Below are 22,567 nucleotides of genomic sequence, written 5' to 3'. Positions count from 1 at the left end.
AGTTCGATAATAGTTTTCTGCTGTCTGCCTCATTGTTAATAAACAGTAAATTAGTTGTTCACTACTTCTACTGCAAATAAACCTCTGGTAGTTCGACACAGTTAAAGAAAAACTTTGTTCTGCTCAAAACACCTGACCTACAAGGTATCCAGGAGCCTGCTGTAGTTGTTCAGATGACTGAACTACTTCATCTTACTCCTTTTTGATGCGGACAAGTAGCAGCTCTACTTTGAACCATTCCCAAGTGACTGAGCTCCTCCCTCTATCCCTAAGGGAGTCTCCAGCCACCCTTTGGAGGAAGCTCATGTCCACTGCTTGTTTCAGCAATCTCTTTTTTTTCTCTCTCTCACTATTCAGTGTAACCTCAGTAACAGCTGAATTTCTCTCTTTATGAGAATACCCAGGACATGTACAGTGGGGCAAAAAAGTATTTAGTCAGCCACTGATTGTGCAAATTCCCCCACTTAAAATGATGACAGAGGTCAGTAATTTGCACCAGAGGTACACTTCAACTGTGAGAGACAGAATGTGAAAAAAAAAATCCATGAATTCACATGGTAGGATTTGTAAAGAATTTATTCGTAAATCAGGGTGGAAAATAAGTATTTGGTCACCTCAAACAAGGAAAATCTCTGGCTCTCACAGACCTGTAACGTCTTCTGTAAGAAGCTTTTCTGTCCCCCACTCGTTACCTGTATGAATGGCACCTGTTTGAACTCATCATCTGTATAAAAGACACCTGTCCACAGCCTCAAACAGTCAGACTCCAAACTCTGCCATGGCCAAGACCAAAGAGCTTTCGAAGGACACCAGGAAAAGTATTGTAGACCTGCACCAGACTGGGAAGAGTGAATCTACAATAGGCAAGCAGCTTGGTGTGAAGAAATCAACTGTGGGAGCAATCATCAGAAAATGGAAGACATACAAGACCACTGATAATCTCCCTCGATCTGGGGCTCCACGCAAGATCTCATCCCGTGGGGTCAAAATGATCATGAGAACGGTGAGCAAAGATCCCAGAACCACACGGGGGGACCTGGTGAATGACCTGCAGAGAGCTGGGACCAAAGTAACAAAGGTCACCATCAGTAACACACTACAACGGCAGGGAATCAAATCCCGCAGTGCCAGACGTGTTCCGCTGCTGAAGCCAGTGCATGTCCAGGCCCGTCTGAAGTTTGCCAGAGAGCACATGGATGATACAGCAGAGGATTGGGAGAATGTCATGTGGTCAAATGAAACCAAAGTAGAACTTTTTGGTATAAACTCAACTCGTCGTGTTTGGAGGACGAAGAATACTGAGTTGCATCCCAAGAACACCATACCTACTGTGAAGCATGGGGGTGGAAACATCATGCTATGGGGCTGTTTTTCTGCCAAGGGGACAGGACGACTGATCGTGTTAAGGACAGAATGAATGGGGCCATGTATCGTGAGATTTTGAGCCAAAACCTCCTTCCATCAGTGAGAACTTTGAAGATGAAACGAGGCTGGGTCTTCCAACATGACAATGATCCAAAACACAAGCATTTGAAAGTCCTGGAGTGGCCTAGCCAGTCTCCAGACCTCAACCCCATAGAAAATCTGTGGTGGGAGTTGAAAGTCCGTGTTGCTCGGCGACAGCCCCAAAACATCACTGCTCTCGAGAAGATCTGCATGGAGGAATGGGCCAAAATACCAGCTACTGTGTGTGCAAACCTGGGAAAGACCTATAGTAAACGTTTGACCTCTGTTATTGCCAACAAAGGTTATGTTACAAAGTATTGAGTTCTTCTTACAGAAGACGTTACAGGTCTGTGAGAGCCAGAGATTTTCCTTGTTTGAGGTGACCAAATACTTATTTTCCACCCTAATTTACTTTTTTAAAATACTTAAAATACTTTTTTGCCCCACTGTAGCTGCAGGTCTGAAATGATTACAGAATCAATCATCGACCTGTGACTTAGGGTGTCCTGGGGCCAAGTGCACATATGAACATCGTGAATTGTATGTTCAAACATGATGGTCGTTATGGACAAGCAAACCATGGCTCAGGTGGTCCCTCCCATTCGCATATCCCCAGATTGTGTCGTCACTAATCTTCTTGACAATTCAAGTTGCCTGAAGGAGACAATGGAGTCCCCGGAAAGGGCACCTTCAGTTATCCCATGCATATACCTAAACCTGACTGCCTGACGATTGCCTTTGAGCAATGGCAACTCCAGAGTAGTATATAGCCCAGGCTGTGTATTGAGACAAGCCCAACTATCTCTAGCAGTACTTCCCAACCCCTCACACTGGCTCAGGTGCCTTCCTGCCCAAAGAGGTGATATTCCATGTTCCTAAAGCTAGATTTGTCATCTGTGGTTTGGACAGAGAGGGCATCCAACCATGACTGCGGCCTGATCCACAAAACACCAAACTCTCATATCCCCTACTGTTAGTGGTGGTCCCACAAGAGAGCAAGCCCATGTAGTGCTTTTAGACTGTGCCCAGCCAGACCCCATAGGTTAAAGCTCGGCCTCCTTACTGTGACATTTCTCCCAGGACCAGTTTGCCTTGAGTGATCCTTCCAGGGTTGAATTGCCCCTGACAACATAGCTGCTGGGATCACGCTGGCATGCAAAACTGTCCTCCAGGAAGAAAGTGGCAATTCATAAAGGGGCTTGGAAAAACCAAAACCTGAAACAGGAAGCTCTAAAACTAAAGATTTTTTTTGTGTGATATCCATGTCTCAGCTGTTCAGAACTGCGTGACTCTGCTGCGTCAGGGCAGACCAGCGCCGCACCGCGAGGCTCGACAGAAGCGCAGAGAGCTGCGGCTGAAACAGCAGGCTGAACAGGAAGAACTGGAGCTGAGGATGAGGGAGCTACAGATAGCCAATGAGGCCAAGCAGCATGAACTGGAAAATATGAGGAAGGTAGGAGATGAAACTCACACAGTCAATAGTCCCCCGTGGATCCAGTCTGGTCAGAAAAAGTCTGCCTCACTATCACTTCTGTTTCGTAGCATCTCAAAGATGAAAATGAACAGAAGTGAAAGATGCAGAGATTGTCAAAAATATAACAGATAAAATCACAAAAGCAAAGCGGGGGAGGAAAAAACGAGAGACTTAAAGCAGCTCTTGGCCATCTTCACTATGCTGTTTGTATTGAAACAGGGAAGTCGATCTTTGTGGTCATGTGAGACAGAGGTGCATATCTTCATGGGAAAAACTGAGTGAGTGAGCATCATTTAGAGACAAAAAGCTATAATAAGTGCAAACTGTACATATAGTACAAGATCAACATGTGATCTTCAGACATTAGAAACACCATGTAAAGTGAAGCCACCGACTTTCATCCTCTGAGCTAAAAATAAAAGTTTATTTTCCTTTGTTAAAATGGGAAAAAAAGAAGAGAGAGCTTATCAGATAACAGCCTGACGGTTGGGCAGGCAGTAATAACAGTAATTAAAACAGCCTTTCTCTTGAGAACTTCTTGAAAATAGGAAGTGCACGTAAGGGAGATGTGGTTACTGAGGTTATAACGAGAGAAACGTCTGCATATAAGGCTGGAGGTGCATCTGTTGGATCACAGACGAACACCAGGATGTTTAAATAAGATTATGAATGGAGCAGAAAAAACGTCTGTGCATTCTTTAGTGAGCGAGACAAACCTGAGGGATTTCCCTCACTGAAGTTCTGAACTTGTATGTTTGAAAACGGCACTCCTCAAAGCACAGCTCAGTACTCAGTCTCAGATTAAAGAATGAGGAAGGATGGGAGGCATTCCTCTTCCAGCATAAAGTGCACTGGAGCAACTGCACCTCACTGTCGAACTATTCACACAATGTTACAGCACACTGGTGGTTAAAGACCAGCTAATTTGTGTTCTCACATTCATGTCAGAGAAGTCTTAGAAATGTTCAGGGCTCAACTGTATGTGTGAAGAATTTGCAGTGTTAAAGCTGCAAGCCTGTCCTCCATTTTTCAGACGGTCTCCACAGGAAGGTGCAAACTATGTGGCACTAATTTTGGGAAAGTGCCTAAAGTATCTGAAAACAATGTTCTGCCTGCCTTGCCTTTTATGGAATTATATTTCTGTCAAAAAACAGCAAATAATTTGTTGCCATTTATGCAAATAGAACTCGACAGCCAAGTGCACAAAGGAGCCATCATCCAGGCGAGCGCGTCTCTGCTTAGCTGTAGCTAATTTATGCTCTTGCAGACAGCTCTGCTGTCGGAGCTGACTTCTGCTTGCTTGCGTCAAACTGACTTTTGAGAGCTTGTGGAGGGGGGAAGCCCAAAGAAAGAAGGCCTCTGATGGGCCTAGCTACTTTCAAAGCAATCACACCTTTAAGCCTCAGTGGATGGTTTTTTTGAGGTTCTTTGGATGTATGGTTTATTTGTTTTGTTTTTATGAGCGATTCGGTCCCTGTACGATCACAGTGAGAAGTTGGTTTGCGTTGCAGGATGTGAGCCCTAGTGGGTGTTGAACTCTGCCAGGGCTGCCCTCTGTAATTGATTACAGTCATCATTTTTTATGAACAGGCATAGCCAAGTGTTGATATACTCCTAGCTTCATCTGTGGTTACAAACTGTGGGGTAGTGATCAAAAGAACAAGCTTGTGGATACTAGCTGTGAAAACGAGCTTCCTGCAGAGGCTGGCTTCTTGCTCAGAGCTGAGGTGAGGAGTTAAGTCATTCGAGAGGGACCTTAACAGCCGCCACTTTTGCACACTGAAAAAAGTCAGTTGAAGTGGTTCAGGTGTAAGTGTAGGATGTTTCCTTGATGAGGTGTTCCAGGCATGTCCGGTCAAGAGGAAGCCCTTGTGTAGACCAAGGACACGCTGGGGAGATTATTTCTCAGCTGACCTGGGATTGCCTGAGTTTTCCCACAGATGCGTTGGAGGTGGCTGGGGAGAAGGGGGTTTGGGCTTCTCTTCTTAGACTGCTGCTTCTGTATGACCTGGCCTTAGATACTAGCAAAAACTGGATGGATGGTAATGGACATATACTGGCTATGGTCAGCAGCCTGCCACCTCTCTCTGTGGCCACCCACTGCACTGTGAAGTGATAAAACTAAACTGATAGAGCCGACTGGCACAGATACAGCAACTTAGAAGTACCAAGATGTCTCTAACTATTATGGTATAATGTTGGGATTGCATCTTGCTTAACCAGTGTTGCGAAGGCGGTTTGTGGCCGAGAAGGAACCACTGTTTTCAGTCAGGTATGTCATCACGGCTGTCATTGTCTAAATTAAGTGTCAAAACCAATCCAGCAACATTCCTCTAAGATCGCATCACAACTTAAAATAATCATTCAATAATCATTATCTTGCGCACTTTTAGAAGTGACAGTGTATTTTTGTGTCGCACACTGCAGGGTTACACACGCGTCTCATGCAACTATTTGAAGTAGGTCAACTAAAAACCCTCGTTACCACTGAAACTTGCTGCCAGCTCATGAATGCCAACAATAGATCAGCTCCACCCTGCAGTCTCTGACTAATAAATAGTCCATCACTTCCTGCAAATGAAGGAATGTGGATTGAAAGAGCAATGTGGGGGCAGGGGGTGCAGCAGCCATTAAACATGTTGCTCCAGAAAATCCTCCTGCTAAACCTCACTCTCTCTGCTGCTACCAACACTGCTGATTTCTGCAATTTCATTTGTCTTTTTCAAATGCTGATAATTAGTGGCTGCTCTCAGCTAATTCTGAGAAATAACAGGAAGTGCCATCTTCAATATTGTCGTGGTTAAGTATTTTTCTCATTGCTGTTAGTCATCCGTGAGAAATCTGTTTGTTTGTACTGTCCTTCTGCAATGTGGGCAAATGTTACAAATGTTATGAAATAGTCTCTCAACTGTTTGATTTTGTGATTTTTGTTATAGGAAAAAAACATCATTGCAGAGCAGATGGGCTACAAATAATTAAAAAAGGCCTCTTATCTGACTCAAGGGGTCAGATAAATCTTCTGAGAATGGTATTGTTTAGTTAAACTTAAATCACCGCATTGACCACGTATCAGTGGTTAGGTTTTCAGTTCAGTGTAGGACCGGGGGGGTTGCAGCCAGCATTGTGAGTAAAGCTAAGTTGCAGTCAGCCTGGTTCACGCTGCGCTCGTCTAACAGACTGAAGAACAGGACAAGAGTTCTTTGTCTGGAACGGCGACCTCTAAACTCACAACAATCTACCATTGAGGTGTAAGTGTACAACTCGCATAGTTAGCTTCATGAATTAACAATGAACACAAACATGTGTAGCAACACACAGGCATACAGTAGACATTCTCACACACTGCTGCTATAACAGGAGCATTTTGACAGTCTGCAGACAGTTCACATCAGGGGTGAAGCAAAAAGAGGTTATTGATCAACCACCAGCACAGTTTAATTTACCCAAATGTTTTTCCCTGTTACGTTCGGTTTTGTTTCGAAACAAACCCACGCTCTACACCAACAGCTGGCAAACTTAAAAATGCGTTTTCATAAATTGTTTGTATATTCTAGTATTGTTGGTGTCACATTCCTCATAGGTCAGTGAGATGCCAAGAAGCCAAAAACAGCTACACACAGTTCGCACAAGACTGTGTTGCCATTTATACGCTTCACAATGTATTTAAATGATTGTAGAACAAAAATAATGGCAGCAATTATAAAAGTTTAACCTTGGAGTATATAGGCTATGTTGGACCTTTAAATGTATTTTATTTTAGTTAGTATTATTCTAGTATTTTTGAACCTTTGCTTCTTTTATAAATACAAAAGCTGACCATATAAAGTTTTTAGAGCTGACTTGACTTGAAGAAAGAGTTTCGTTACTCATCCAAGTGACTTCTTCACTCTCAGCTGACTGCAGGTTTCCCCAACCTTATAAACAGGTTTGACTCTCATCATCCACTGGAGCACAAACTGTGACTGTAGCATCCTGATGACATACAGAGGCCAGGGAAGCAGAAGAACATCATATCAAGAAGGTCCTGAGTAAATGTGGTTATCCCAGCTGGACATTTGTCAAAGCTGAGAAGGCGCCAAAAGAACGCTCCAGGAGAGAAGGACAACCGCTGCCTAAGTGAAAACTCCCACATCTCTGTGGTTTTTAAACCCCAAAACACACTGCACCAAAAATTGGTCCACTCCAAGGATTGGGTCCTGCGACACAAACAGACTGACATAGTGTACGCTGTAAAGTGCCAGGAGGATTGCCAGAATTAAACATCAGGGAAACCAAACAACCTCTGGCTAAGCGGATGGCACAGCACAGAAGAGCTAACTCGTCAGGCCAGGACTCTGCAGTCTATTTACACCTACAGGCCAGTGGACAGTGATGAGGATGTACACATCCTGAACAGGGAGGAACGCTGGTTTGAGTCAAGGAGGCCATTTACGTGAAAAGGGAAAGACCATCTCTGAATCGAGGAGGGGGGGCCTAAGGGTACATCTTTCACCAACTTAACAAATTTCCCACGTGTGGGACTAATAAAGGTTATCTTATCTTATCTTAACTTACAATGCTGTGATTGCAGACATTCCCCAACTCTCTGTGAATGGTACTCATGGTACCATTCGCACTGATCAGTGGTCTTTGATCAGTGGTCATGACAATTTGCATATTAATGATCAAGAAACCAACCTCCCAGGCCATTGTTCCTTCAGTGGTGCTAGTTTCAGTCATTGTGCAAAGGTACTTTTTATAAGTTTGGGGAAACCTGCAGTCAGCTGAGACTGAAGAAGTCACTTGGATGAGTGATGAAACATTTCTCCCACTGAAAATGCTACGTCCAGATGAACAGAATCAACTTTTTGGGATGTTGTCTTTATATATCAGGTAAATTGCAATTATGGTCAATTTCTTCTTGGAACTAAATTTTGATTGCGTTTCGATTACAGCAAACGAGGAAGATTTGTCTTTATTTAAAAAAACAAAAACAAAAATCCCCCCCAGAAATATCAAGTGTTGTTACATCCTGGCAAGATAATGAAATTAGGCAATTTAATTAAATGGATGGAAATGAAAATGGAGTTAATGAAACTGCTGCTGCTACATTTTGTAATAAATTCAGGGACCTCTAGAAACATCTAGAAGCACCAAACCTACTTATGCTCCTGATAACATTTTATCAAATGTCCTGTTTCAACAGTCGCCTGCAATTCCACATTGACAGCAACTTGTGTTGTATTTTATAACTTTGTCATTCAGAAAGTTAAATGAGGGAAAAGTCTTGAAACAAGCAACAAAACCTGTAGCGTGCACTCAACATTCTCTCTTCTAAATCTAAAAGGAGACTCATGGTGAGAAAGTGCAAATCAAGCCTCGTCACACTTGTTTGCTGGGTGTGTTTCACAAATGGCTAAACTGAATTTCCCTTCATTCACAACCGGCTGTGGCAGATAGCTGCCCCTCCCCAAGGTTGGTGGTGCTGAAAGGTTTCCTCCTATTTTTAAAGGGAGTTTTTCCTTCCCACTGTTGCCCATTACTTGCTGATAGGGGGCCTGGTGATGGTTCTTTCTAATATTGTTGGTATTGTATCCTAGAAAGTGCCATGAGGCAGCTTTTTTTTAATTGGTGCTATATAAAATTTTTTTGATCTTCATGTTATCATAGCGGGCGATTGTGGCTCAAGAGTTGGGAGTTCGCCTTGTAATCGGAAGGTTGCCGGTTTGAGCCCCAGCTTGGACAGTTTCAATTTTGATGTAATTTTTCAAGACACTTCACCCGTTGCCTACTGGTGGTGGTCAGAGGGCCCGGTGGCGCCAGTGTCCGGCAGCCTCGCCTCTGTCAGTGTGCCCCAGGGTGGCTGTGACTACAATGTAGCCTGCCATCACCAGTGTGTGAATGTGTGCATGAACGGGTGGATGACTGGATGCGTAAAGCACTTTGGGGTCCTTAGGGACTAGTAAAAGCGCTATACAAATACAGGCCATTTACCATAGTTTAAAAATGGTCAAATATGATACCAGTATGTGAAGTAACTGGCTAGCATGCTTACCACTGTCTGAAATCCTGATTATTTATCAGCCATAAAATCCTGATGGGTATTGTCATTAACTGGCCTCGCAGGTAGTGTGGACCCCCATCTCTGTGAACGCGATAACGATCGAGCAGTGTAAGATTTTCATGTTGATACCATGTTTGAATCTAATAGGATGCTGAGCGGCAGCACTGGCAGGCAACAGTTTTCACATTTTGTGTTTATATTACTTGTGTTTTAAATTAGCACTGTAGCACAGTGCCATCTCCATTGTGTTGGTCTATTTCAATTGGTTTTTGTTTCTTTGCTAAAATCTCAATTTAATAACAATCAGCAATAACATGGATCCATAGCAGAGTCGGGGTGCATTGATTAACCATGTAGAGTGTGCAATGACTAGGCTAAGAGAGAGAGAGTGTGTGTGTGTGTGTGTGTGTGTGTGTGTGTGTGTGTGTGTGTGTGTGTGTGTGTGTGTGTGTGTGTGTGTGACAAAAACAATACAGTTGCTGTAACTGTAATGGTTACATCGACCCAGATAAACGTGGAAGGTCATGAGAGAATGACTAGTAGTCTTCTTCTTCTTTTACTTTTTTTTTTTTTTTTTAATAAAAACAAAAAAAAACAACCCAAAAATAAAATGCAACCGCAATGGTAAAACATTTGTTATTCCAAGAAGTCTGAACTCTGCAGGACAAATGATTTCAGTGTGTATTACTTCATGCTCAATTTGCCTTCATAGAGCGCTGCTGGTGTTACATTTGCATACCTATTCAGAGGCAGCGCATTCATTTCTGTTAGTCTGTTAGAAACCACACAAATAAAATTAAACATGCAGCAATCCCCCCCCTGACAGGTCTTTGCTGAAACTTCCCCCTCACACCAGTTTCGTTGTTTGTTTTCCTTTTTTCATTCTGTGGTTTTTAAAATGGAGAAACTGCTTTTTAATTTCAAGTTTATTTAAAAGTTATGATGTAGTTCGCCAGTTTCAAAATGGAGCATGAAACTGATGTGCTGCATACTATATATGTGTTACTACTTTTCAGTTCTCATCCTTGGCTAACCTTTTGTCTGCACAGCAGTTTCATAAAACTACTAGATGCTTAAAACAAAATAAAACATAATAGATATAATTACCAGGCTTTAGAAGGGAAAATTAAATTAGAAGAGCTACAGTTCTGGTTGGTTTTTAGCCAATCCCTAACCTTTACTGCAAAATCATTTATCTCCTCAACTAGACTTCACTTGGCAATATGTCTCAAAATGATGGCACTTGATGATGAAACTGTATAAATTAAGTATTACAATTACGGCCATTGCTATGAGGACGCCAAAACACAAACAACACGTGCTTTTGATGGCTTTTTCTTTGAAAACACTGGACATGTTGCCAGATTGGTATCATTCCCCCCAGTGTGTCGAGTTGGACTGTAGCATGACTCCTTAAGAATGATGACTGATGATTGGTTAAGGTACGAGGAGCGAATCGAAGGTAAAGCCAGTTAATCGTAGGTAACTTTTGCCTTGTGTTATTTTAATTCCAATAAAGGATTAAGTCCACGCTTTATCTTGTTTTATGTCTTTATTATATACCCACAGCACATATTTCAAATTTTCATATATGTAGTTGCTTCTGCAAAAGCAGGAAGAGTGAAGCCCTTTACAGTTTTCAAAATTCCAGGCTTTGTTTGTTGTTTTTGTTTTGTTTTTATTTTGTTTTTTTGGCTGTTTTACGACTCTAGGACTTTAATTTATTGAGAAGTGTAGCTTTTCTAAGCCCTGGTTATATCCCTGACTAGAGTGTGATATTTTAGTGTATGTAAAAGTAACACCACCAAACAGTCTCTTTAACCTGACACTACAAGGGTGTGAAATGTGTTATTTCACATACTGCTTTAGTCCACTCTGCAAAAAAAGGAAAATTAAAAAATTTCATTTTTGGCTTGTCTGTTGCTCTTTTGGCAGGCTCTGGAGGAGGCAGCAGCTGACGCAGCAGAAGAAGAAAAAAGACGCCTTCAGACCCAAACTGAGCTCCAGGACCGTTACAGGAGGGACCTGGAGAGAGAGAAACTGGTCTGTCAATCCTTTTCATCTGCATGTAATGTCTATAACGTACAGTCGAGCATAGTGGTGCCAGTTGGACTTAATATCATACATGGATGTTTCCTCTGCACCATTACCACAAACTTCTGATTACTCTGCCTGACAACATCTTAATATTGTTGCGCTACACTTCATTAAGTACACTCTAGTACTGGATCTTCTGATTAAAATGCCAATTTAGAGTTATTTACTTTAATTCCTGAACAGAAAAACAATTTTAGTGGTTTAGTGGTTCCTACTTCCTACTGTTTAAGTTAATTCTGCATCTCCTCGTTGTATCTCTGCATAATTTCCGTGATGGCTGTTCATCAGTGCAATTCCACTCAGTCTTTGGTCAGTTATCTGAGATATGTATTGAAACATCAGTAGTAGATATGTGCAAATGTCATCAATGGGGGGGCCTCCATAGATGAAGTGCCACATTAAAATGACAGCAATATTAGCACTGCACACTCCTTGTGTAGTCTTAAGTACTATTACAGATAAAACAAAAAATAAGCGAAGTCAAACACTACCAGGTCCTGAGTTAGACCCCACCATCTGACCGGGGCCTTTCTGGGTGGAGTTTGCATGTTCCCCCTGTGCTTGTGCGGGTTCTCTCCGGGTGCTCTGGCTTCCTCCCACAGTCCAAAGACATGCAGATAGCAAGGTTCGGTTAACTGATGATTCTAAATGTGAATGTGAGTGCGAATGGTTGTCTGTCTCTCTGTGTTAGCCGTGAGACAGACTGTGACTAGACCTGTCCAGGGTGTACCTCAACTCTCACCCCATAGTAGCTGGAATAGACTCTAGCCTCTAGACTCTACTCGTGACATGGATGGATGGATGGGTGGGTGTGGGGGGCACCAGACTGGTCAATTACTGCACTTGCTTTATATTCAGGGACATTAATCCTCAATTATCAGGCTGCAAATATATTCATAATAATGCATTTTATTTGAGGGCACCTTTCAGAAACCCAGGGTCACCTTACAAGGAACAAAATTAATAAAAGGAACAATATATCACTGTATTATTGAGAGCATGCAATAATGGGTAAGTCGGAACAATTTTCATAAACTTGTTAAATACATAAACTGAGAAGAGCTACTAAAATAAACACAAAACAGAAAAGTACTGCAGAGTCTTGAGCAGCAATTTGGAGAGACTTGAATGGATGTTGTTTGTTGCCTCACATTTAAGAACATAGTGTGTGGTTAAGAAGTGTCTATGAGGCTCAGCTAACACTGATGGCGTTTTCTTTCTTACTCACAAACACTTGTTTGTAAAAGAGCCCCGTTTCACTGTGCTCAAATGCCACTGATAACATCTTGACATGCTTGCTACACAGCATGGATGTGGTGAAATGGCAGAGAGATGTTTAACTGTGGTTCTTTAGTCACAGTTCTGCTCTCAGATGTCCCACTTAGTAGATCCTAAGAGACGGCGTAATTTTGATTTGTATTTCTTACTTAATCTTATACATCATTAATATGTTACTCGGTTTAAGTTGGTTGTAACAGCACTTCGCTTAACTCCACTTTCTCTCACACTCGTCCACACCAGCTGAGCTACCCACTGAGAATAGCATGAGGTTTTTAGTGTTTGCTCAAGATCATCTCCACTAATGAGTTAAAACTCATTCTGCTGATCAATCCTGATGGCCCATTGATCAGTTGATTATAAAAACTGCTGATTCATAAACTTCTGATCCCAGAGGTGTTATATGAAGCAGTGTTAATGCTAATAAGTATGTTATACTTCTTCCTACTCCATTTCAGACTTAATAATTGTAATTTCATGTCATTTAGACTCTATTTTATTTATTTTACTTTTTTGTTTTGTCTGCGCACATGCATGTGTGTATTTACATATATATTCATATTTGTACATGTAAATGCAAGTATGTGTACTTGTATATATCATTTTTTCTGTATATGTCTGAAATAAAGATACAATAACAATGAGTTAGTGAGGTACGCTGAGCTCTAAGGTGACTCTCAAATGCTTTCATTGAGGCTTTTCCCGTCAATAAGCTCCAAGTGGGATTTGGATAATACAGCAGCCTTTTGAAGGCTATTGAACAGCAATAATATTCAGTCAACAGAAAATATTTAAATTTGATCTGAGCATAAACTAAAGTGATTTACAGCCCTCCATCAGAAGGCTTTGGGACAGTGTCACAATGCACTTTAAATGCACCCACAATATCAGATATAAACAGCAGCACTCATGGATGTAAAGACTGCTAGAATAAATATTAACTTATGAACTCACAAGGCTGATTTTTTTTTTTTTTGGTCATATTTTGCTGTTATATTTCTTTGCTGTCACCTGTTCCTCTGTCTCTGGATGTAGGCGGCCCTTTTTTATGTGAAAGCAGTGAGAGCCTGAAATAACTGATAACTATCAGCTTTCTGTTATATATATATATATATATATTTCCTCTGATAATGTGTCTGATGGGAGTCATCAGCCCTCTTTTATGTGAACGCACTTGGAGCAGAAAGCCTGAGTTTACAGAGAGCTGATAGCAGTTGTGATAGCAGTTATCTCTGAGGTTTTAGGTTGCACCTGTCTGTCTGTTTATTTTACACATCTAATATCAAACTCTGGTTTCCTGTGAGATGTCGATTAATCATGACAAGAGTACTTTAGATATGCGCACCTGCTGTGGCACTTTAGAGTTGGCACCAATATGCAAACTCCAACGCTTAATACAAGTCAAGTCAGTTTAAAAAAAATAAAATAAAAAAATAAAGTATGTATGTATGAGAAAGAACACCCTGAAAATTAGATGATCCCCTATGAGCAAGCAGTTTGGCAACAGTGGGAAGGAAAACCTTGCTTTCAACAGGAAATAACATCCAGCAAGAGATGGGACAAAAAAAAAAAAAAAAAAAATCTAATGATTTCAGAGTGGTGTATAAACACACACGAATGGATCTTATGAGTATTAATTTTGAATTCCAGGTTAAGTATACTTCTGTGTTTCCTGGTTTTAAAGGTGCGGCAGCAGATTGAGAAAAACCTGGCTGAGAAGTCCACTGAGCTGGAGCAGTACCTGCAGAGAGTCCATGAGCTTGAAGACATGTATCGCCAACTGGAGCACGCTTTGGAAGACGAGAGACGTGCCAGACAGGATGAGGAAATCATCCGTAAGCTGCAGACACGGTGAGTCAAAGGGTGTGCGGAGGGAGAAATGTTTGGGTTTGTATAAAGAATATTCCCCACAGAGCCTCACTCAGATCCTCTGATGAGGAAACTTGGGTCACTCGGATCTTTGCATACGTCTCCTATCTGGAAAGCATAACACTGGAATAAATATATTCATAGAAATTATTTTTGTTACCTTAACAATCCAGCACGGGTGCTACCAAATTTCAGTGAAGCATGAAACTTATTATTCCTAATGAAGTGCATCACATGAACCTCTGTCCAAAGAGCTGAGTCTAAGTCTTTGTTTTCCTAATATAGGAGGCTATACACAGCCAGACTTTCAACTTCTCCTTCATACACTCGACATTTCCTCCCTCATCTTTCCTTCCTATCTGCTGATGAATACATTCCAGGTCACGTTTGAGAAGTCACCAGCGAGTATTTCCTTTAAATGTAGTCGTTGTGTTAAAAATGTCAATCAGTTCTTTAGAAGAGGACAATTTTCAGTGGCTGTTTTTTCTCTACAACCAAAGTTAAATGAGTAAAACATGCCTGAGACCTAAATGGCAGTGTTTTATAATGAAACGTATAGGTGCTTAAATATTAAAGACTTGCCACTGAAATTTTGAGAGAGGAGATTTGCCAGGGGCACAGTTGTGCAGCACTATATACATATGAACAGTCTCAGTGTCAAAAAATATCAACTATACAAATCATGACATCACAAACTCAGATCACCTTTATGGAAAATATATTTCATAAAAAATTTTGAACTAAATTATGTTTGTATATATTTATGTTTATTATATTTACTTGTCTAACTACACTATTGCACCACCTGCTGACACATCCGTTTACAACTGATTTATACATTAGCTTCTTTATTATTCTTTTTTTTCTTTTTAAAACAATTCTACTTTTACAGCCTGGAAATATATTTCTCTTTTATTTGTGAAAAGGTGTTTGCCTCCTGCCTGATTTTCTCTTTTTTGTGTGTTTTTGTCACACTTAAATATTTCAGATAATCCAAACAAATTTAAATGTTAGACAAACATAATGCAAGTAAATACAAAATTAAGTTTCTAAATGAAGGTGAGCTGATTGCCCCCTAAACCGAATAACTGGTTGGAGCACCCTTAAAACTGCAACCAAACTATAAGTGGTAATGAGTCTTTTACAGCATTGTGGAGAATTTTGGTCCACTCATCTTTGCAGAATTGTTGTAATTCGGTCACACTGGAGGGTTTTTGAGCATGAACTGCCTTTTTAAGGTCATGCCATAGCATCTCAATCGGATTTAAGTCAGGACAAGGCAACTCAAAAGTCTGCATTTTGTTTTTCTTAAGACATTCAGAGGTGGACTTGCTAATGTGTTTTGGATCATTGTCCTGCTGCCAAATCTAAGTTTGCTTCAGCTTGAGGTCCCAAACAGACGGCCGGACGTTCTCCTTCAGGGCGTTTTGGTAGACAGCAGGATTCATGGTTCATTTACCACAGCAAGTCTTCCAGGTCCTAAGGCAGCAAACAGACCCAGACCATCACACTACAGTGTTCTACTGTTGGCATGATGATCCTTTTCTGAAATGACACACACCTTTTTGTCTCGTCAGTCCACAGAGTATTTTCCCAAAAGTCTTGGGGATGATTAAGATGTTTTCGGGCAAAACAAGACGAGCCTTTATGTTCGTTTTGCTCAGCAGTGGTTTTTTGTCTTGAAACTCCCATGCAGGCCACTTTTGCCCAGTCTTTTAAGGTGGAGTCATGAACACTGACCTTAACTGAGGCAAGTGAGGCCTGCAGTTCTTTGGATGTTGTTTTGGGGTTGTTTGTGACCTCTTGGATGAGTCGTCGCTGTGCTCTTGAGGTAATTTTAGTCAGCTGGGCACTCCTGGGAAGGTTCACCACTGTTCCATGTTTTCACCATTTGTGGATAATGGAATCACTTTTTCCACACAGGGCCATGTAGGTTTGGATTCTTTTTCCTCTTAAGAGTAAGCACCTTCATTTAGAAACTGCCTTTTGTGTTTACTTGTGTTATTCTTTGACATATATTTACATTTTTTGATGATCTGAAACATTAATGTGTGACAAACATACAAAAACTAGAAACTTAGGAAGGGGGCAAACACTTTTTTTTTTTTTTTTTTTTTTTTGTGTGTGTGTGTGTACAGTATACAGTGCACACACTGTTGATAATAGTAACTACACAGGGTCTAATATTTTTCTCAAGAAGTGTCAAATCTGTGGAAAACGCATGTACGGTCCACATGCTTTGTTTATGCAGTGATCTGACCCTCCTGGGGGTAGGGCCCATGCTGAAGCCTGCCTGTAGTAAATGATATATGTACTGTGGACCAGATTACTGGAGGAGGAGGCCAAGAAGAGAGCAGAGTTGGAGCAGATCCATTTGCAGCAGAAGCAGGCCATCTCCGTCACGGTGGCTGAGAAAGAGGAACTGGAGAAGGAGCGTCTGGCCAAGGAGAGCGCCCTGCAAGCTGCAATGAAGCAGCTGGAGCAGCTGGAGCTGGAGAGGCAGGGGGCGCTGGAGCAGTATGAGGTCAGTGATGGAGGGTATAAATATGGATGCAATAGGACTAGTGTGAAAACTCCTCTGTGGAATGGAGCCGTTACCCACAAATAAATCATTAAAACAATAAAAAGGGAAAAACTCAACTTATCATCATTTTTATGAATGTTGACATTTTATGACTAAATTGTGCCTCTTGCTGTAGTTCAAAGCAGTTACTGAGCAGTCTTTGAGGTTTGCACCCAACATATGTCCTCAAAGCTGCTTTCAGTTGTCCTTCCTCATATGTAGCACACAGCAGGAGACGGTCTGCTCCACTCAAACTACAGAAGCTGCTACATGTGGTTTAGAGGTGGGGGCCACCTGCATGCAGGAGGCAGAACATGCAGCATCCACCTTGCTAGCAGTGACTGGACTATTTGCACAGCAGCTTTCCATGCAAATATGCAGACTCATCATGTGATTAGTCTGTCATTCCCAAAAGAATTCACTTTTAATCAAATACTTTGTGGAAGCCTCAGGGACACCTGTTCAGGCTTAGCCATTTAGACAAGATTTCTTTAGACAAGAGATTTAATACTAACCACTTGTGAATCAGTATGCTGATAGGTGCCATGTTTACATCTATTAAACCTCACACATGTGTTGCGTTTTCTGTTTCTCCATGTGTGAGCCAGACGGTAAAGAAGAAGCTGGAAACTGCGACCAACAACACCAAGACCTGGAAGCACAAAGTGGCTGAACATGAGGGCTTGTTACGGCTCATTCAACCAGGTAAACAGAAACCCAATGAGCATCCGCCTGCACCATGTGGTGCTTTTCTTAAGAGCTGTTTGACAGTTAAAATTCAAGTTTAAGGTTAGGGTTGGGATTATTTTTAGGTGATAGTGATATATTCAGAATATCATACATCTGTTTATTCATATAGAAAATATAAAATGAGTTGTTTTTTTTCACTATAACATAAATTCAGATTTAAAAAAAAAAAAAGTAAATACACGTTAAAAACCTAATCACAATGATAGTTAGGATTTTTAAAAATGTTGTATTATAATAAATGCCATTCTATTTCATGTAAAAACTAACCTATGATATGTTATAAACTGTGCAGTCAATTGCAGCTGGTTATAATCAGGGGTGCACATAAGTGGTCCGCAGGTGCGCATTCGCTGTCAAAATAAAAGACGTGCACCAGATAAGAAGTTGCAACGCGCGTTTGCGTACATAAGATTTTCTGGAGGAGGACAGACATTTGTTTAGAACTCTTAAAGATGTCGAAGAAGCTCCTTTAAGCAATTACTGTGATGTTCCTCCACCTCCAAAGAAAGATCAGAAGGAGTCCGAACCGCAAAAGAAGCACGTATTCTCGGAAAGTGGTTGCAGGACTTCAAACAAATGATGAACGCACAGAGATGTGGTGCGGAATGTGCTGTGAAAATCCCACTCTAGCGGACAAAAACAGTGCTTTTTATATGGACGCAAACGCGCGTCGCAACTTCTTATCTGGTGCGCGTCTTTTAATTTGACAGCGAATGCGCACCTGCGGACCATTTATGTGCACCCCTGGTTATAATCATAGAAGTTGTCAGTACACTCTCGGTGTCTCTCTCCGTGTCTGCAATGGTGCAGACACGGAGACAACGGGACGCACAGCAGTCCTGTCATTAGTCAAGACTGAGATAAACTGTACCTGGAACCATGCATGTGGTTTGGTTGTTGCAATAGTTGGCAGCACAGCTGGTCGTAGTTGTGTGTGTCGAGTAATGGTTTTGCTCGCTGATTTACAGCAATGACTCCAGTGAGCGTGATGTTGTACAGCGCCACCTCCTCGAAGGGCATTAAATCACATGCCAGTAGAGGAAGGCATGAAAGTAGAAGGCTACTCTCTGCAGGGACAGAGTGTAGATAAGAGAGAAAGGGAGAACTCTGTGGGTTTGGTAAACATTTCCTCTGTGGTCTACTCTGTAGCTGCTAATCAGACAGAGGCTATCATCTAGAGTCCTGCAACTTTTTTGCAATGCTAGCTTAATTTGAAGAAAAATGGCAGTTACACATACAATAAATCCTCTTTTTTTAAGACTTTTTTTTGGGGGGGGGGTCAAACCTAAGATGTTTATTAGATGGCCTCAAAAATTTACTCCAGAATACTTTGGTGCACAGAGGAGACTCAGTGACTGCATGGAGCCTGGGTCCTGTGGGTGCAAATTAAGCTCAAATCATCACTGCTCCATTGCTGCGCTTTACTGTTGGCGAATTTGTGATGATATGCTGTGTGGTTTACGCTATAAACAGTTTTGCTGTGTGTGTGTGTGTATTTGCCATGCAACAATGTTTTTTCTGTTTCTGTTTCTTGCTCAGGTGCCAAGGGGCAGCAGAATATCACAAACTGGGGCCCTGCAGCCTTTTCTGAAGCAGAGCTCAGTCTGAGGGAGAAACAATGGCAGGAGACGAAGAACCAGGCAACTTAAGCTCAGTAAAGCTGTTGTAAACCATTATCATAACCTTAAACATGTTTAACTAACAAGGGAAAGATGAGACAGGCCTGATGGGATGTACTGGAACGTCTCTGATGAAGCGTATCTTTGCCGGGATGAAAAGGCATTTTATAATAAGGTGGCATTAACTAATCAATAAATCTCACGTTACCCTGTAGGAAGCACAGTTAGAACTGATAAACTTGGCTCTATGTTAGTGTTGGCCACCATTGATTATCTCTAAAACCACCAACAAGAAAAAGTCACCTCATAATTTAGGGAACGGGATTTAAAATGATAATTATTGCAAAATAACTTTTCCTCAGTAGAAATATGAGAGATAATCAGCACAAAATCAATAGAAGGCATTCGGTTTATATTTTTACACACAGCGTGACAGTGACAATGGGAGTAGTGCCAAACCGAACCAGTGACTATGACAACAAACGCGGACCACGGCTCAAAAGACGAAGACGTTGTTGAACAGAGGGATCCAAAGAATTCGGTATTGTGGAGATTTGTAGCTGTCCAACATAGGAGTGGAATATCATACACTGCACATACGTGCCTTTATGTGAAAGCATGTTTCAACAAAGCCACGTAACACCACAAAATTGTTTTTGCCGTCCTTGCAAAGTGCAAAACTGACAGTTTCTCTGCAAGATTTTACAGTGTACATTTTATTGTAAAAGAAATGATGGCAGTAAGGACAGTGGCTGATTAAAGTAACTGACCCTCCTTAGCAACTCCCTCGCCGGAAGCGTTTCTCTCAGATAAGTGCAGGCACGTGTCGGACATGCGATCCACACGAGTGCAGTTTTACCAAAATGTCAGCAAAACCCACATCAAACCACAGACATCCACAGATTATGTGTAATGGTGAGAAATGTCACAGGGAAAAAGTATTGAACACATGAAGAAAGCGAGGCGCAAAAAGGAATGGAAAGTCATGACACCAGCTGAAATCTATCAGTAATTAGAAAATAATCCTGGCGCTTAGTGCAAATTAATGTCAGCTGGTTCAGTCCAAACCAGCAGCTTATAAAAAGGTGACTCATTACCAATGTGTCACAGAAGAGACTTCTCATGATGGGTAAGACTAATGAGCTCTCTCAAGACCTTCACAACCTTATTGTTGGAAAGCATGCTGATGGCACCAGTTACAGAATTTCTAAAATACTGAAGATTCCATTGAGCACTGTTGGGGCCATAATCCAGAGGTGAAAAGAACATTTTTCACCATAAGCCGACCACAACCAGGTGCTCCCCGCAAGATTTCAGACAGAGGAGTGGAAAGAATTGTCAGAGTTGTCCCAGAGCCAAGGAGCACTTGTGGAGAGCTACAGAAAGATCTGGAATCAGCAGAAGGCACTGCACATCACCCCCAAAACACCATACCAACAGTGAAGGTTGGAGGTGGGATCATCATGTGTGGGGCTGTTTTTCAGCATACAACACCGGCACACTTCATATTATTGAAAGAAGGATGAATTGAAAAATGTACTGAGACATTCCTGATATAAATTAGCTGCCATCTACCAGGATGATGACGATGAAACGCTTCAGCAAGATGATGTTCCCAAACACGCAGCCAAGGAAACTCTCGATTGGTTTCAGCGAAAGAAAATACAGCTGTAAGAATGGCTCAGCCAATCATCTGACCTGAATCCAACTGGAAATGTATGGAAAGAACCAAATTTCAGAGTTTATAGAAGAGAGGTGTGGAATCAGGATTTGATGTTTGTGTGGAAGACTGGGCCAAAATCACACATGAGCAATTTTGAAGCTGTTGTCACCAACACAGGCTTTTGTACCAAGTATTAAACGACTCAATATCAAATGTATAAATTATTAAATTATATAAATTAATTATTAATTATATAAATTAATTTAAAAAAAATGTTCAATACTTTTCCACTGTGTCATTTGGCTTGGATGGGTTGTTACAGGCATCTGGAGATTTCATGTCAATGGGACCTTTAGAGATAATTGGTGATGTGTTCAATACTTTACCTGCTGTATACAGAATGTTTGTTGGGTTTTTGCCTATAAATCTTTCTTGCAGTTATTTGCAAACCATTTAAAACTGTAAGAATCGGCAGGATCCTTGTGATTTCATTTTTTATCAATATCTACATTATTGTTTCTCGAACTGACCATAACCATAACTTAGTTTTCCATTTTGTGTTCATGTGTAACACATCCGGCATCTGTACGATGATTGTGGAAGGTGACTTTGAGCTGTAGGACCAATGGGAACCTTACCAGTTACCTTTATACAAAGTTAATAAAGAGTGGAGTACTTAGAAGTTAACAGTGGTTGGTGCCTGCTGTCTGTAAAGGCAGGCCATAGTCAAAATAGACCTGAGCCAACAATATACATGATTTGAAATTGGTTTTAAGACATTCAGCTTTATTAAAAACACAAAAAAGAAAACTGTTCTGTTTTAACAGGTTTCATGGATGGAGAACTGTAAAGTAATATGGCCATTTCAGGCAGCTAATCTGTGTTTTTGGTTTGACTCTAGGAAGAACAAACTATTCATGTAAAACTTGTTTTTGGTCAAATATGGTCCCCCGGTATAATTATTATTATTTTTTTTCTTTCCTGAATCTCTGCAATGGAGGTGGAGAGTATAAATTTAGCATGACCCACAAAAACACAATAACCTCAGTGACAGGAAATACACAAGGATGAAACACAATGAAACTAGCCTTTAAGCCACGAGTATAAACAATGTGCACACCAGTGCGTTGCACTGTTTTTCTTCTTCCAGTTTGTCTCGACTGTGTCCATGATATGCACTACTTTTGATCAGAGTCTGACCCGTCTAACAAGAATTAGCCAAAGTGTATTTTAGGTTCTTTGTTTTAATCCTTTTAAAGAAGCAGAAACTACTAAAACTGCTAAAAACTACTCTACAAACTAGCCTCCTTAAGATCATTTTTACATTGAAATGTAAGTGTTTGTACATATTTAGTCGACTTTATGTTTTAACAATGTTACCTTCAAAAGAATGTAAACTATCATGTACAATTCACTAAATGTTTTATTGTCAAAGAGCTGTTTTCAATACTTTGTTTCATCAAGATTTCTAAGTGACTCTGGAACATTTCTTGTTCTGTCTTGTCCTGAATATTGTTAGCAGGATTATTTTACTGAAGTCTAACTCCCAGCACAGATGCTAACGGCAGAAAGTTTGTTACTTTAGAACAACCAGTGACTTTGATACTGTAAAAATTCAAAATTGTGATTTTTTTTTTTTTTTTTTTTTTTAATATATATATGTAAAAAGCTCGAAACTGAACCATATAATAAATCACATCTTGAATAACTGACTTTTTTTTTCTAACACCATAGAAGAGTTACAACGATCCATTTAACAAGCTTC

General features: G+C 40.9%; 1 protein-coding gene and 1 long non-coding RNA gene across 3 annotated transcripts in view; one reads left to right on the top strand and one right to left on the bottom strand.

Annotated features, from left to right (window-relative positions):
• Positions 1-22,510, top strand: part of swap70b (switching B cell complex subunit SWAP70b) — a 35,847-nt gene extending 13,337 nt beyond the window's left edge. The window contains exons 7-12 of the mRNA XM_026175058.2: positions 2,718-2,899; positions 10,899-11,006; positions 14,023-14,189; positions 16,533-16,731; positions 17,379-17,475; positions 19,060-22,510. Coding sequence (XP_026030843.2) covers positions 2,718-2,899; positions 10,899-11,006; positions 14,023-14,189; positions 16,533-16,731; positions 17,379-17,475; positions 19,060-19,169 — 863 coding nt within the window. The 3' untranslated portion in view covers positions 19,170-22,510. The remainder of the gene's footprint in view (positions 1-2,717; positions 2,900-10,898; positions 11,007-14,022; positions 14,190-16,532; positions 16,732-17,378; positions 17,476-19,059) is intronic.
• Positions 10,497-22,567, bottom strand: part of LOC145429753 (uncharacterized) — a 170,887-nt gene continuing 158,816 nt past the window's right edge. For both annotated transcript variants that reach the window (XR_013910041.1, XR_013910042.1), the window contains exon 2: positions 10,497-10,988. This is a non-coding gene — a long non-coding RNA (uncharacterized LOC145429753). The remainder of the gene's footprint in view (positions 10,989-22,567) is intronic.

Source organism: Astatotilapia calliptera, chromosome 7 (genome assembly GCF_964374335.1).
Source record: "Astatotilapia calliptera chromosome 7, fAstCal68.1, whole genome shotgun sequence".
NCBI classification, from domain to species: domain Eukaryota; kingdom Metazoa; phylum Chordata; class Actinopteri; order Cichliformes; family Cichlidae; genus Astatotilapia; species Astatotilapia calliptera.
Note: the sequence above shows the minus strand (reverse complement) of the source record. Positions and strands in the feature narration are given on the sequence as shown.